Here is a 16,781-nt window from a genome sequence, read left to right on the forward strand (position 1 = left end):
GTAAGTTCAAACAAAGCAAAAATCCTCTGTTTGCGTTGACATTTCAGCATAAATTTTTGAAACTCTTTGGCTTTTTAAACTCAAAGCTAATATGGAACTTTGTTGGGAAATAGGCTTAACTCCAGAGGTCTTGTGGGAATTGGAAAGCAAAAAACCCAAAAAAACAACCTACTTTTTTCTTTTTTAAATCAGATTTGTGTTTTCCTGTTGTTGATGTATGTGTAGCCTGGCTTTAGGAAGGACCTAAAGTGCTTCTGAGTTGAGGGTCTAGTGGGAGGAGGCCAAAAAAAAAAAAAAAAAAAGCCTTTTCACGTGTAAGCTGAGCACAGTCGATAGGGAAATCACTATGAAACTGTAAACATGAAACCTTAAGTTTCTGTTTTTGCAGCAGTGTTTGTGGCAGTACTACCTTTTCAATTGCAGAAGAGGACAATGCAGTGCTATAGAGCAAATTGCTAATCCTTTGCTAAGGATCTGGGTTTCTTTTGTAGCTATGGAGGCTTGGGTAGTTTGTAGGTGGATTTTTTTAAAACTGTTTTGTTTCTTCCTTTTTAGAATAGCACTTTATATAGGTGAATGAGAATGTGACTGGGACCTCTGAAAAGGACCGCTTATGAAAAGCGCATTAAAATGAAGAGGAAAATCAGAAGACAGTACACAATAGTTTAATGCTATCTACTTATTTCTGGGAACAAAAGACATTTATTTGGAACCTGTCTTCTTTATTCATTTACTGGGGTGCTTCCTGCTAATGTAGCTCAGTGGTACTACTGCTACAGATATTGTACCTATAAAACTTGTCCGTGCTGATTTAAAAAGATGCGCTTTGGTAATTTACAGTGAAAATTTATGTTGGCTGAGAAAAATAAAAGGATTCAATGAAAACTAATATTAATAAAAATGCCTTTTATGCGGCACGTTGTTTCATTTTTTGTCCAGAGGTGGTTTACTAAAAGATTCAGCTGTGTACAAAACAGATCTCTGTTGTGCTGGGATAACACAGAACCAGGGAGCGAGAGTGGTGATAAAGCTTTTGAATCTGATGCTATGGATACAGGTAATATGATGGGGAGGGTGGGAGTGGTCGTTCTTGTGCCTTGGGTGCAGAAGAGGCAGGATAGCAGTGATGTGCCAAGCAGGCCTGCTAAAACGAGGGCAGAGCTGTTAAAGGGTGCTGAGAGAAGAACTGAGTGCCAAGCTATAGGGCAGTCTTTGGCATAACTGCAGTAGACAGATTCAGGCAGGTATGAGCTCGGGCTACCTGTGGCTCCAAGCCAGTAGAGTCTGGGCACGTTGTAGTGTTGTGCCCGTGAGAAGTCTGCTAGCTCATTAGTGGTGTGGTTCAGTATTCCAGATCACGGTTGTCTTTGTGCCTGGCTAGCTTGGAGCAGAGGAAGAGGAGTATGTGACCATCTTGACTCATCCACCTGGACATAGCCTGTGTGAAACCAATACTGAGGCAGGTGTGTGCATTAACCCAGTGACACACCTGGGATTTTAATCAGGGTAGCAGGAACTCAGATTCTTAGTTACAAATCCTGTCTTAGTTTTTATTATATTAGCCCCATCAGAGGGTGTGCTGTTTTAGTGGATTTGTGCTATGATAAGGTGTCACTTTCCTTCCTCTCTAGTTCTGCATTTGTTCAGAGCTCCTTTAAGAGTCTACACGCTCTCCAGCAAATCTGAGTGACTCTTAGCTACTTCCATGGTTTGTGTACCAAATACATCATGGCAGGTATAGGTATGACACCTCCTCTCCTTGTTCTTTCTGCCTGCAGCCTGTGCTTCTTATTTTCTGGGATAAATCCCCTTGAAGTATTCAGGACTGGATGTGTTTCCTGATCACGTGCCAAAGATCTCAGTCTGTACATCATAGTTTATGTTGTTCTTGCAAGGTGGCTGCTCCGAATCATCTCCCTTCTATGTGCTTTGCCCGCTGGTGTCTGGTGTTCTGCTGAACTGGAATTCATTCAGAACAACTCTGTATGTGTCATCATTGCCCCCAAAGCTCCTGCTTTAAAGAAGATACACCACATACCAGACAGCTCTCTTCCTCTGCATTCATCTCCTAAGGAGCTACCTGAAGTTCAGTCTGATTTTCAACCTGGTTTGTTTTGTCTGGTGCTTGCCATTCATTGTCCACTGAATTTTGGAGGTCAGGCTATAGCCTCTAGTGGAAAACCTATGTAGTATAAACCACCTCATCTCAAGTATGTTTTCAAGGACTTACCCTTAGCAGTAATCAATCCTGCTTCCCTTCCTCTCTCCACTTAAACTAGAGAAGGCAGCAACTGAAAATAATATTATATATGTGTGTGTACATACATGTATTCTAGAATGTAGCAAGGTGAAATGTAATTTCCTTTTTCATAAAGGCTGCCATTTAATTTAATATTATAGAAAATTATTAGATCTTAAAACCCTATAAATTATGTTTGACAGCTCTCTGGTGCTCCTTTGCTATTCTTCATGGCAATTATAAATAGCAACACAGGGTGCTGGCAGAAATGCTCAATTCTGACTGGAGTTTGTTTATTGGCTCTTAATGAAAAGCGATTAATCTAAATCACTATTGGGGTGGATCCTTCACCCTGGTCCCATAATGAGAAGTGGCAGTTTCAGGCCTTTGACAAATGTCTGCTATTTCCCCTGCCAAAAGTTGTCCCCTCCCCCCATAGCTTCCAGCAGAAAAAAGACAAAAAAAAAAAAAAAAAAAAGCCCAGAGTCTCCCACTCTTCTTTTCCTGCTTGCCACGTAACAAAACTCTGGACCAGTCCTAGCTGTATGACTGGTGGTGGCCTTTTGTTTTTCACTCTGATTGAGCCTCCTATTTCTTCCATCCCGCTTTGTGTCGAATCAGCCTTGCCTGGGAGGATGGATGACAGCAGAGACGTTGAGCGTGTTCTTTTTTCCATTTGAAGAATGGACAGTTGATATCAGAACTGGGTGAAGGCGGGTAGGCGACTAATGTGATGGCACTTGCAACAAGGTATGACTGTTGTTAGACTCTTCCAGCTTTCCCTCTAGCTGTTAATTTTCCTAGCTTGATGGTTTTATTATTTCATCTTGCAACCACTGTTATGCTTCCAGAGGAACAAATTGCCTGACTTTGTGAACCATCTGGTGGAAACATCACCTTTTCCATCTCCTCTGACCCGTTTCTTGAACTATCCACCGAAGTGTTGCAGATCGTGTGTGAAAGGGCAGAGTGGATGTTTTGCATGTGTACCACATCAGGTCTGTGCAACAGTTAGCTGTCTTGTGCTCCTTATCTGAGCACAGACCTCTAACAGTGACCTTTTAATATACAGCATTATTACCTTTGTAACCTGTGACATCAGGTGGAAAATCTTTTTATTCCTGAAGTATCCTTCCTTTTAAATCTAAGATCTCTCTGGAATATCTTGTTATGTTGGCAATCTTACATCCTTCTTCCATTCTGCAGATGCAAGCGATTTTTACTAAAGTATGTTACAGTTCTCTGTCTGGCACAGGCAATATGCTTTAGATGAACAGGGCTATACTTGGGGGACAAAATGTCTTTGAAGTCTAAGTCATCAGTGACAGAAAAAATATCTTGAAATAGTGGGGAAACCTTTCTTGTCTGGAGCAAAATAAAATACATACTTTTATCTGATTAGAAAGAAGAAATGTACCAAAGCTTCCTTCTAGGTGGAGGCCGTTGGGACCTATTCTCAAGACTAATTCCCAGGGAGTCAGCTGCCTGTGGGGACATTTCTCATGTCCCATGCAGAGCACCAGAGCACAACGCAAGTGCACTTTTTCAGGACTTGTGGTGTGGCTTTCTGTGGGAACAGGTGGAGATTGCTTTATGAGGCTGGTAAGCGGTATATGTGAGGTATGTTGAAGGAGCTCTGAGTTCAAGCTGGATTCATACAGGTGGCTTCACCCTGGGACAACATTCAGTTCTAGTTTTAAAGGCCCTTTTCATTTCTTAATGAAAAGGATCAGAAACCATTTGCATCACATTCACTGTTGCTTGGTGACTTCGTGGAGTTGATGAGGTGCTTAAGATTAAACAAGCACTGAAATTTTTTGCTTGATCAAGGTCTAACATACCAAGGGTCTTACCACTCCTTGTAACTGATTCTTGCTGTCAAAATTAATGTGTTTCCCTATCGTAGTCTTGAAGTTGGAGCTCTGTGAAGCTGGATAAGAAAAGTTAACGTGGACATGCGAGTGTAACAAAACTGCAATGGATCTCAGCTAGCTGATCATTATGCAGCTAGCTAAAAAAAGGCGGTTCCTGGATGTGTTTTCCTGCTGAAAGGCAGTTTCTATATTTGTTTCAGCTACTGTATCAATAACCTGCTGTGTTTAGCACAGCTCTAATTTATTTCCCACTGTTTGCCTTTATTTTATGGTACTGGCATTTGCTTTAATGTGATGTCGTTTTTTCCAGATGTTAATAAGATGGTGTTAATGTTTCCACAACATTTTTCTTGATAGCATTTATGTAGAGCATGCCATCTGATAATGTGGAATCAACCCATTTTAAAATATTGGTAATAATTTTCCAATTAAAATTAGAGGCTCAGAAGTGTTTCCCTCCCTGTACAAATTGAGGTCATACACTTTCCCGCACTTGGGGAAAATTATGTGTTCACTCAGTGAATGAATATCTCCTACTGTATAAATTGGAAGCATGATATATGAGATTGGGCATCAATGTTTGCGCACATGCACATGGACTATTTTCAGATGCCAGCAGCTGATCCAGATAGGCATTCTGGGTTTCCAATGAGGTGATGCTCTCGTTTGTAGCTCTGCAAGCTGCCAAATAATGAGCCTTAAAGCTCAGGAATGCCCTGTTGTGTACTTTCGGAGAGTATTCCGCGTTTGGGAAGAGAGGTGGTAAACTGGAAAGGGACCAGGTAAGCCTGGTGTGGCTGTCTGAAGTTGCTACACCCAACCAAAATCAACTTCAATATCAACATAGCATTTTTGATTCTTGCTGGCTTTTCTGAATTTATCTGGACAAAAATAAAATGAAAAAAAGGAATCACTGAATGGATCACCAAATAAAATGGAAGTGAAACATCAAAAAAACTACCCCTATTGGGGAAATCCTATGGGCTGTTTATACTGTTGAGCGATGTTCTGAATACATCTAATAGTAATCAGTGCTGTATGACCTCACTTTTAAATGATGTTCAGTTTCACTTTTCCAGTAACACTCTTTTCCCTCCATTTTTCAATTTAGATCATGCTTCTTAGTGATCCAGACATTGAGAGCAGCATCCTCATCAGCTCTGATGAAGGGGCTACCTACCAGAAGTACCGTCTGAACTTCTATATCCAGAGCTTGCTCTTCCACCCCAAGCAGGAGGAGTGGATCTTGGCCTACAGTCTGGATCAAAAGGTGAGCAACTGATTTCATATTTCAATGATTCTTGAGCCAGGTGTTGAAGGCGGTAGTGTCTAGAACTGCGCACTTCCAGAGATGGTGAAGAAATTATGGTGTGCTTTGCTGCTCTCACCTTGCAGGTTCAAATGTGCTGAAAAACCACCCAGTGACTCCAAAGCAAGTTTGCTAAAGGGTGCGGAATTGTACAGTGATCATGATGGATATGGAAACTTTAGTAGTGGTGATGGTATGAAAGATGAAAAGAATCTGAAATTTGACATGACATATGGAGCTGTTCTAAAAATCTATTGATTTGTAGGCCTTGGTGATGGCTGAGCTGTCTTTGAGAATCGAGCACTCATGCTGAGTTGGTCTGTAACAGCTGGCTGTTGCATGTAAAGGGGTGCTCTTTCTGCTTGCAGACTGAACTCTGTTATCTGGAAATCAGTGAACAGCAACAGATGACAAAGTCCTCTGTGCCACTTTTAAGTCACTTTGCAGTGCCTTCTGTTAGTGAGACAACTCTTAAGTCTGTTACTTTGTCCTTAGCAATCCTGCTCTTACTCATCTGTCTTGAAAGATGCTGAGCAATGCAGGTGCAATGTGACTTGTAAAGTGTTGTGGCTACAGAGTGTGTGCTTCACTTCTGGAACAGCAGTCTCCACTACAGCCCAAAGCTAAGACATAGACCGGATGATCAAGTTACAAATTTTAGAAAGCTTAAAACTTGCCAAGCTTTTATCTTTCCTCTCTTCCATTTCTGTCGTCTACCATCTCTGGAAAGTAAAAACATGCTGAATAGCCACTTTAAGTTTTTCTCATTAATCTGTCGAGTATGCGCGTGTGTTCTGGGTGGGATTTTCAATTCCTACAGTTATTTTTTGAGTTTTCTAAACTAGTCAGTCTCACATCCCTGCTATAAGGACAATACGCACAAAATATTGTGCCTCTTGTATTTGACAGAATTTCCCTTGAAAGGCTAGTGCAAGTCTTTGCCCAAATAGTTACTGAGAGTATAATCAAATAATCTACTACTGCTGTACTTCCTGATGTAACCTTTCCATCCACTTGTTAACAGAATGCTATGGCAGGCACCAGGTGGTTTGCTGCTATGCTACTGATGATGCTTGAGTGACATTTGCAAGCACAATGCTATTGTAAATACACTCCTTTCATAGTATCAAGTCCTTACTGTATGAAGGAGTTAGTCAAATGTCGAATAGTTTTGTGCACTCGGATGTTCAGTGTAACAGGGATTTTGAAGTAGGCTAGAAAGACAATCTATTTATTTGATGTCATGGAATGGTTTGATGCCACTTTTAAACTGGAGGTAAAGATTTTAAATGGTAATGGTGTTTGTACAAAGATAGCCCTGAAAGAAATAGACATCTGATGAGGTGATCATGGATGTGAGAAGCCAGATATGACATGCTGAGTATGCATTTGCAAAGAGATCCAGCTGTAGCGAGTGCAGAGCATCTGCTCTTGGGTTGAAACACTGTACTTCTATTTCCAGTGCTTTGTAGTCTTTTTATGACATGTTAGCCACTGGAAGGAGAAATCAAAATACAAAGTACGCACACGCACTTGACTGTGAGGCTGTAATTATGCTCCCCTGGTCCAGTACAGCAATAGTGGCTCAGGAGCATTTTTGCTTCCGCTCCTTCAAACTAATGCCTCTGAGTGTCCACCTCAGCTTTTCTCTTCTGCTCAGAAGAGAGCCAAGGAAAACAAACTGTGAGTTAGAAACACCCTGTGGCTGCTTGCATTTTATCCCAGGAACTGAACAAATTTGTCCACAGCGTAAGAGCAAAGACGAGGTGCTCTGCAGCTTGTTGGTCAAATGGAACTGGGGCAATGTGAAGTTCAGGCTTTGCCTGTATGTCTGCCTTTGTGTTCAAGGCCACTCATGGTGCTTTTCTTCAGTGTTCAGAAAGATGGCCTCAAGTGCTGGCTGAAAGTTGATCCTTGTGTGGAACCATGGAGGCAGCGCTTTTCCCAGTTGAAGCATTTGCTTAACATAACCCAGGCATAGGTTGTGCTCAGCCACATCTTGGCTTAGTAAGAGCTGTAAAAGAATTGTCACTCTAGCTCAGGATCATGCAGCTTCACTGCAGTTACTGTTGATACTGAGATAATGGGCAGTGCTGTTAGAGAGCAAAGGCAGTACTATAGGTTGTGACAGTGGTGCCGTGTGAAGTCCCCAGATGAAGTCTTCTGAGAGGCCAGCATAATACATTCCTGCCTGTCTGGAAACAAGAGTACTGCCACAGCTGAGTGGGAACCAGAGGTCAGCCGTGACCACCTGCTAGATGGGGGTTAGGCCAATGACAAGAAAAAAGTGTCTTTTAGGCTAAAAATCCTAAATCCTTAAGTAGCTTCATCAGATCTTGTGCATCTTCATAAGGCTGTTGTGGTTGTTCTCCTCTCTTGTTCTCTAGAAGCCAGACCTGGATCTCACACCTTCCCACACCGCTATGCCATGCCCTTTCTCCTAGCTGTGATCATGGGATCGCAGTGGCAATGACCATTTGATCTCTCTGCTGCTGACCAGAAGAGAGATATCAAGAGCTCCTAAAATAAGTGGCTAGAGAGGCTGCAGTAGTGCTCTGCAGTTGTGAGAAGGCTATCCAAAGAGATGCCATGCTGTTGTCAGGGGCTAATTCTCCAACTGCACCCTGGTTCTGCTGATACTTCTCTGTCCTTTGTTTTTGTGCCCCTTCTCCTGTGAGGCAGCATGAAGTCGCCTGGCACAAAATAGGTGGTGCTGGATCAAATAGTGCTTGCTCTCTCACTTCATGTATCCAGGTTTTTGGGATACAACTGCTCGGAAACACTTCTGATTTAAATGTATGAAAGGGCAACAAAATAGAAAGGTTATCATTAGTCTGTAACCTGCAGGTGGTATTCATCCACAGATACTGTGGCAAGGAAGGTGCCAGTGAAAGTCAGTGGCTTGCTGTATGTTCAGTGCCGCAGCCACTCCTACAGTGGGAGACCATAATCTTCCACCTCTCTAAGCTTTAAAAGTGTGTTTGACCTTTAAAGTCTATTTGTAATGACTACTTTAGAGGCAGATTTAAAAATGCAAATAACTCTGAAAACAAATCAAATACATACAATTTGACTCCCAGCAGTAGGAACTATTAAGGCAAGATATAATCCATCTTCTCATAACTGTGAATGTGTAAACAAGTTTTCTAATTTAATTTCTTAGATTAAAAAATAGCTTTCAGATTAATATTTATTTTATTAATTTTCTTTCAATTAAAAATAATAATACGGTGTTATAAGCAAGCTGTGGTCAACTTGGAAATTAATGAGAATAATGAATCTGAAAATCCATTTTACCTAGTATGTTGTTCGACACAGTAAAATTAAATAGCAGCTAGTGCCCTGCAAATAATTGATTTGGCCACTGCCTAGATCAAAAGATTTTAAAATTGTTTAGTGCATAAAAATAGAAAACAATATTTAAGTTTTTGTGTGAAATAAAAATAGTCAATGTTTTGGATCTTCCTGCTAGAAAGTTTTCCTCTGAGGTCTTCTGACCTACAGTTCCGTGGCTGTGATTCAAGCCTCTTTTTTAATCATTCTTTTATCCTAAGCATCCCTCCTTCTTTTTAGTTAACTTCTACACATTTGACAACAATATTAGGCTATTTATCCAGTTGATTAAAAAACCCAACCACCTAAAAAAACCCAACACATTTTGAATTCTGTCCTCTTAACAGAATTATTGTCCCTTCCAAGTTGGTGTTTTAGAAGGTGTATTCACTATTCTAAGACAGTATTGAATACATGGAATAATGTAGAACTCTGACACCCTTGTAGAACCACAGTCTTTACAAGTCCCCTGCAGTTTGACAATGGCCAAGTGATAACTGTTTTCAGAATATGGTATCCAAGTTAGTTTTTTACCCAGCTAATAGTAACTTCCTACAGTCTTTTAGCTTGCTTAGGAGAATGCTATGAGACCTCAGACTGAGTGTGTGTATCTGTGATATGCAAGGCTTGTCCTCTCTTTCCTGAGCAAGTTATGCCTTCCTGCAGTAATATTCTAGTTGTGAATTTTCTCAGCCAGACACTGTTATGCCACTATCATGTGTAATTTTGATCATAAGTTTATGCTTCCAGCATCTCCTGCTGGCTCTCTCTTAGTCTCAGCCTTGGTGTTCAGGTGTTGCAGGATGCTCTGCAGATAGACTTATTATTCTTCTCATTGCTTCTCCTGTAGCCTTGTTGTTGAATAACCCCACTCCTCTGGCTTATCCCTTGCATGGATCTGTTTTTATACCTACCTGTGGACTTTTGCTACCAGTCTCACATGATTCTAGTTTAAAGTCCAAGCCTCACAGCATTATTATGTCCAAAAATGACCTTCCCCTTCTTTAAGAGGAGGCCATATCTTCTCAACAGAACTTCTTGAAATATGACTTCATATCTGAGAAAGCCAAAGGCTTTCTGACAATGTTATCTCTTCCGTCAACTGAAATAATTGAATAAAGCATCAGTTCAGTCCCCAAATCTTTTATTACCACCCCCACATGGGTATTGTCCCTCTTTTTCCTGCTTGGGGCTATTCCCAGGAGCAAGGGAGAAGATTTGGTGAGAGGGATGGAGCTCAGCAGGCTTTCTGAAAGATGATTTGCTGTGTGGCTGCTGGTTACTTCGTTCATTTAAGGACAAATCACAGCCAACACTATTTGTTTTGTCTTTGGAGTATCCAAAGAGTTATTGAGGATACTTCCTCAGTATGAGTCGACACAGCGTATCATTCCTGTTCTTAATTTTTGTAGCCAATTATGACCCTCCTCTGCCTTGCTAACTCTCTTGTATTTTCAAATAAATGCAGTATGGCTGAGCCAAGAAATCTCTTTGTGTGGGCACGAATGTGTAGCAAGTTTGTAAACCCTAATGTCTTCTCACAATATATAAAGCATAGACAGGAGGAATTTTTGCAGGGCTTTAAGCAGGCATGAGTGGGTGTACTGCTCCCCCCTGAGCAGCCGTGTGGCATTGTGCAGTTATCAGGCCCTGGGAGATTAATTGCATCTTGTGAGTTGAAAATCTTGGATCTCTTCCCAGTAGCTTTGTATGTGTCTACTTTATTGATAAAATAGTGCAATCTGATGTATGCACATGTTGGTTCTGTTAATGGCCCCCTGTGGCCTTTGACAGAAGGTGGACACTATGTAAATGTTATAGCCAATTTTGCTGCAACTCAGGCTGGGTCTCACTAGTAGTGTCTGTATTGGCACTTGGTTATATGAGCCAATACAAAGGGAAAATGGGGCTTCATCCTCCACTTTTCACGGGTTTTTGCAGAAAACATACAGGAAGCCATTTTAAATGACCCTTACATCAAAGTGTGATGGGAAGGGGAATATATGAAAAAGGTGTGATATTCTCTGGTTCCCTGTTGGAAAGTAGTGGAAACTGCTTTATGGAGTGCTGTCAAAGTTCAGAGTCTACCAGCATATACATGAGGTATAGTTTTCATTGCTGCCATGCATCATGGTTGGGGATGAAGATCTTGAATTGGTTTTGCATTTCTGACACTAATATTTCAAGTGCCTCATCATTTGTCTCATTTATCCAAGGAACCAACTAATTCTCAATAAGCTCAACTTTTCAGACCCCAATACCCCTCTGGGGAATGGATCAGTCTGGAGGTGGAAATGGAGGGGAGTTTCCAGCTCCATGGAATTTCTCTCAGAATGACATTGAAACTTCTTTCAGAGCAACATGCACAACTCTCTTGCATGAACATTTGTTTAAAAGATTTTTTTTAAAAAAAAAGAGAGAAAAAATTAGGGAAACAGGGAGAGAGATGTTTAAAATATCTCAAATTACCATTGTTAAGAGAAAAAAACTATGCAAAGAGATACAGTTCCACCTGTTCCTTACAGGCCAAACTGTGATTGGAAACCCTCTGGGAATAGGTGAGAGACTGAATAATTCAGTAACAGACCGATTTAAATTCCCCAGCTACACCATTATGAACACTGGATAAACAATAAATTTGGCAATCAGTGGCTTCTCCCTCCATAGGGCTTAATCTTCAGCAGGAAGCGAACAAAAGAAAGTGGGCGTCTTAATATCTCTTTGAATGAGGTGATAAATAAAATGTGCAAGATAACATTCTGCTGTATCACCAAGTTGCACCTGGCAGACAGTATCAGGTCTGACTGGGGAGATTCCTTCAGTGTTGGAGATGTGGCAAGTTATGATCTAAAAACTGAATGCGGTGCATGTCAAAGCCCTGACTATTTTGACTAGACACTGCTGAATTTATCAAAAATAATCACACACAACACTGGGACTACGTGCAAAAGTTTTTCTAATAGCCTAGACACACACAGCCAGAGCCACGAAGGCAGTGCCTCTCTGCTGCCACGTGAAATTCCCCCCTGGAGTTTGGGCCCAGGCTCCCAGTGTGACATGGGGCAGTTAGGCAGCTGAGGGTGGGATTTTGTGGGGTTTATTTGACAGTGTCCAGATGGGTAAGGACACTGAAGAAATCCTGTGGGACTTGCTGAGGGGAGGGCAAAATCCAGTCCCAAAGAAAAGAAATCCAGTCCCAAAGAAATCCAGTGGGACTTGCTGAGAGGAGGGCAAGGCTGGGTTCATGTTCTTCTCAAAATGTAGGCACCTTATTCCAGGCAGTCATCCATCTTTGGGATTCTTTATGATGAGCCATTTTCATAGACTTATAGAACAGCCCAGGTTGGAAGGGATCTCAAAAGATCGTCTGGTTCAACCTTTTGTGGGAAAGGGAGCCTAGATGTGATTATCTAGCACCCTGTCCAGTCATGTCTTGAAAGCCTCCAGTGACGGGGACTCCACTACATTCTTGGGGGGGGAGGTTCCAGTGACTGTTCTCAGTGTAAAAGATGTCTTTCTTGTACCAAGATGAAACCTCTCCTAGTGCAACTTATACCCTTTGCCTCTTGTCCTCTCCATGTGGCTCCTTGTGAAAAGGAGTCATATAAAGAAATTGTCAGACCTTTATATGTGCACACACACACACACACACACGGAGGAGAAGACAACTCCTCATCTCCTCTTTTCCTGTCATAGTAGGTCACTGAACTAGGACATTAAGAGAGACCTCAGTGCCCTGAAGGACCCTTGGTCCCTGTGTCTTAGGGGGTGCCAGTGCTACAGGATGTCAGGCTTAGCTCCCTCTCCGCCTGCTCTGCTCAGCTTCACTAGCACAGAGACTGGGGAGTTGTATTCTCTTTCATTCCCAGCAAGTGCCCCAGCCCCTGGTTTCAGATCTTTCTGTGCCTCTCATGGAAACTTAGGTACGTGGAGACTTCAGGGTTGTGTTCAGGTGAGGATATTGCACTTTGAGTTGGAACTCCTAATGTTGCACAGTGCGATTCTAAGATAGCAGCTGCCCACTGCAACCGTGCTGAAATTAAGCAGTGTGTGCTGCTGCTTGTCCAAAGTCAGACGTGACTCTAGCCCAGGCGTGTAGGTTTTCTTTCCTTAGGACCTGAGGTATGGGGCTGATGAGGAGAGGTGGGTTGGTAGCTGCCTCACATCTCATTTTGATATAAATCAGCAGGCTCCCAGAGCTGTCACCTGGTCCTCAGCAGCACTCCTGGTCCTGGAATTTAGATGTGACTGTAGTTGTCAGAAGTGTGAGCAACTTCTCCTTTTATCAGCAACAGCTCAAGACTGCACCTCTGGGGTAAAACTCAGCTTTTCTTAGCAAGATGTGAACATTATCTTTAACAAGGAAAATAAGCTCTTTCTGCTCCCACATGGATCCTCATGGTAGAATCACCATTTCATTGTATGATGTGAGAGAACACACTGGGGCTAATTTTTCATCATGGCTCATTGATATCTGAAGAGCACGATGACTGTGGTTCCAGTCCTATGGATATAATACTCAGGTTTCAAATTTATCTTGTACCAGTCACTTGGCATTTGAGCACCCTGCAGAGTGAAGCTGGAGGTACACCTACTGCATTCTTTTCTTCACCCAAAGAGGAAAGAAATTGAGGAAGCTGCCATAATAACAAGGAGTCCTACAGGCCTGTCCTACTGAGGAATGAAGTAAAGTGAGTGTGTTGCCCAGCTATAAGGGAACTCTTCATGTTTCATGTTTAATACAAGCCATATTACAGTAACTGCTCTTACAATGGACTAGTCAGTATGGCAGGGATTTCTATTACACATTCATATTAAGAAGCAATCCCTGCCCCAGAGAGCCTGCAATTAAACGTCAAGCTGACAGAAAAAGCATTGTCCCCAGAGTATCCATAGCGTATTCAGGCACTGGTCATTAAAGTGTTTCATTGCCTAACTACCACAGAGGACTATAACAAAGTCAGAAACTGTACCCAGATAGAGTCCTGTTCCCATGACTTAACCACAAATAAGCCTTTCATCTCTTTGCCTTTTGAATGCTCTTCTGAGAACATCAGGTTCTACAAACATATCATGTGTCCTTCCCTGGACAAGCCACCTGCCAGCAGCTCTCCCAGGCAGGCAGAGCTCGATCAAACAGATAAACTGAAATGTTAGTAAAGTTAAAAAAGCTCAAACCAAACAAACCCTCCCCGCCCAAACCCTTGAGATTGGGAATATTTAAGGGCAATTTGCAGAAGTCTCTTCTTCAATATGGTAATGAACTGAAGAATTGAAATCACTTAACTTCATTTACAAATCATGAATATGTATCAGTGCCTTTAAATGAAAGGACGACTAAAACAGATATAGTGTTTGTTCAATTCATTAAAAGGAAGACAATTTATCAGGAGTTTTTTTCCACTCTTAAACTAAAGCTATATGCAAATGTAGGGAAATCAAGACCTTGCGCTAATTCTGCTGCATGATGAATATTTTTATAATCCTAATTAGAACCAGTCATTTAGTTCAGCAATTTCCCCCAATCTAGCCAATTTGAAATTAAAATAGATGCCTTGATTACAAAACTCATTAGCAAAGAAGCACCCTTTTTGCTAACCGGTTCATTTGGAATGCACAAACTGAATGAAGTGAGGAGCACTTGTGTTGTCAATTGCCGTAAGTGAAGTGAGCCTTAATTGTTAGCATTGTGAAGTATTTGTATTGCTGCATGTTTCATTGCAGTATAATATATCATTCATTAAATGTAACAAAAGCAGTTTTTAAATGATTTAATTAAGTGGTATTGGTGCACCAGGTAATTTTTATAAAGTCAAATGTCACAATTGTTTGCATTTGAAGTATTGATGGGCATTACTGTCGGAAAGAATACGTATGACTCTGCATTTATCATTCTGATTATGGTAAACTTGGCAGTTTTAATAGGAGATGAGAAACTAAATTATGCAGCCCTGGCTCTACTTCAGAAATGCCCAATGAATTTTGTCCGAGCAAAATAGTGAACTTTGGGCTTGTGATGATTTGTGGTGGCAAAAAGAAAGTAACTGCTCGTGAAACTTGATTTAGCCAGAAAAGACTTTCCTATAGCTTTTTATTTATGTTATAGATACTTCATGAACAGGTTTTACTTTGAGAAGGAAAATATAGAGGTAAACGGAGTGAGACACATTCAATGCCTAAATGTGCTCTGCTGCTGAAGAAACCTAGTTTATTGTGTAACAGAGCAAGGATCCTGTGGTTTATTCCTGGGCCACGCTAAATCATGGCTGTATATTGATTTTATATGGAGCCTAGGTGGGGTGAGGGGTCGTTATAAATATAGCGGATGGGAATAAACATAAAGGAATGAAGAAGGTTGAAGAATAAGAACACCAGGGGAATGATTTATTTTGCCTGACTGTAGAGATCTAAAATGTAGCAATGTATACCTATATTAGGTGCCGAGGCTGCATATAGTAGTTGGTGGTGATCTACTGGATAGTGTTGATTGATTTCTGGAAGCAAATGTAGGTGGCTATTTTAGGATGCGGTAAATTGTACCTTAGACTCGTTTGTATTGACTAGGCCTCCACTGACTGTCAAGAAAGTAATTTCCTTTGCTGAGATGTAAGTATTTGCTATATTACCTGAGATTAGGGGACTTGAAACCAACCCTGCTGTCTGGATGTGTGCAAAATGGATTACATGGGATATGATTCCAATATGATCAAAGCAACAAAAAGCATTAAGTTTCCCAGTTCCTGCTATCATGCCTACAGGTTCTAATGACCCCCTGCCCTGGAGGAGCGAGCAAACACAATATGCAAGCAAAGGTGGAATTCCCAATCTTTTGTTTTTCTTTATCAGGATTCATTTCTGTCGATGTGAGTTACCTCCCAGGCTGCTTCAGTGAAATATGATGAATCCAGAAGGGTTTCCTTGGCCTTTTTTCCCTTTTCCTTTTCTTTCTTTCCCTCTCTATTTTTTTCTTTTTTTCTTCTTTCCCTATTTCTTCACCTTCCCTATTGCTTATCAGTAGTCTTTCTCAGTATTTGCCCAGCCTGATGGCACCACTAAGTCTCCTCTAAAATCTGCTGAGCAGAATTATAGATGATACCACTTTCAACTGAAGAAAGAACACAATTCAACTGTTGACTCCACTGAGATGCCTGTTGATGCTGACCATGGAAAACTTCAGTTTCGTGTCCTTTCCCCTCTCATTGAATTGACTCCATGTGGTGCTTGAGTTTAGAAATGTTACTATTCCAGGCCAAAGAACAACAGGATTAATTTTACCCAAAATATCTGTCTCGTTCCACTCGGTGGGTTGCGAGATGGGTGAATCTTTTTGATTCCCTGGGGATTTGTGTACCGACAAAGGCCGATCTCTGCTCGGCAGAGCCACAGGCCGGTAGAGCCACGACAATGACTCAGAGGAACAGTCAGACTAGCAACTTTATTAACTAGCAAACTACAAACTTAACGAACTAGCAAGCGCAGCAAACGAACAGAGGCAATTTGGCAATGGAACTATTTTCCAGGCAACCCGTCACAATTCATCCAAAACTCATATGCCCGGATATATATATAGTGGAAGAGTAGAGGAAAAGAGAAGTGAGAAAAGGAAAAGAGAAGAGAGGAAGATAAAGAAAAGGAAAAGTATCGCCACCCTTGGATCCCGCGACGATGATGACAGACGTGGCAATCCTCCGGTGATGGGCGTGCGCCGTTCCCTGGGGAAGGTGTCTATACTCTAATCCCTGCCTCAGGTCACACCCCTGGAGGACTTATGTTGTTCTGGTCCTCAAAAGTTCGCAGGTGCTGGGGGAAGGGGGGTGGTTGCGAGGAGTTTCATTCCAAGTTTCGGGTGGTTGTAGGCCCATTCCTTAGATAAAACTGTGTGACCCCTGGCCATAGATGGTAACTGTGCATCCTCCGACGTGCTCTTCTCATCCCGTGCTAGCCGACTTGCTGCACCTTATCTCGATACAACGTTTGAGACAGTACCTCTTTCAGTGTCTCACAAGACAATACCTCTTTTAGTCTC

The 16,781-nt window shown here is 41.7% G+C and overlaps 1 protein-coding gene across 1 annotated transcript in view; it reads left to right on the forward strand.

The window, feature by feature from the left end:
- Positions 1-16,781, forward strand: part of SORCS3 (sortilin related VPS10 domain containing receptor 3) — a 320,923-nt gene that overhangs the window by 168,081 nt on the left and 136,061 nt on the right. Inside the window, exon 4 of the mRNA XM_072869960.1 lies at positions 5,225-5,383. Within this exon, the coding sequence (XP_072726061.1) occupies positions 5,225-5,383 (159 nt within the window). The remainder of the gene's footprint in view (positions 1-5,224; positions 5,384-16,781) is intronic.

Source organism: Ciconia boyciana, chromosome 8, assembly GCF_034638445.1.
Source record: "Ciconia boyciana chromosome 8, ASM3463844v1, whole genome shotgun sequence".
Classification (NCBI taxonomy): Eukaryota; Metazoa; Chordata; class Aves; order Ciconiiformes; family Ciconiidae; genus Ciconia; species Ciconia boyciana.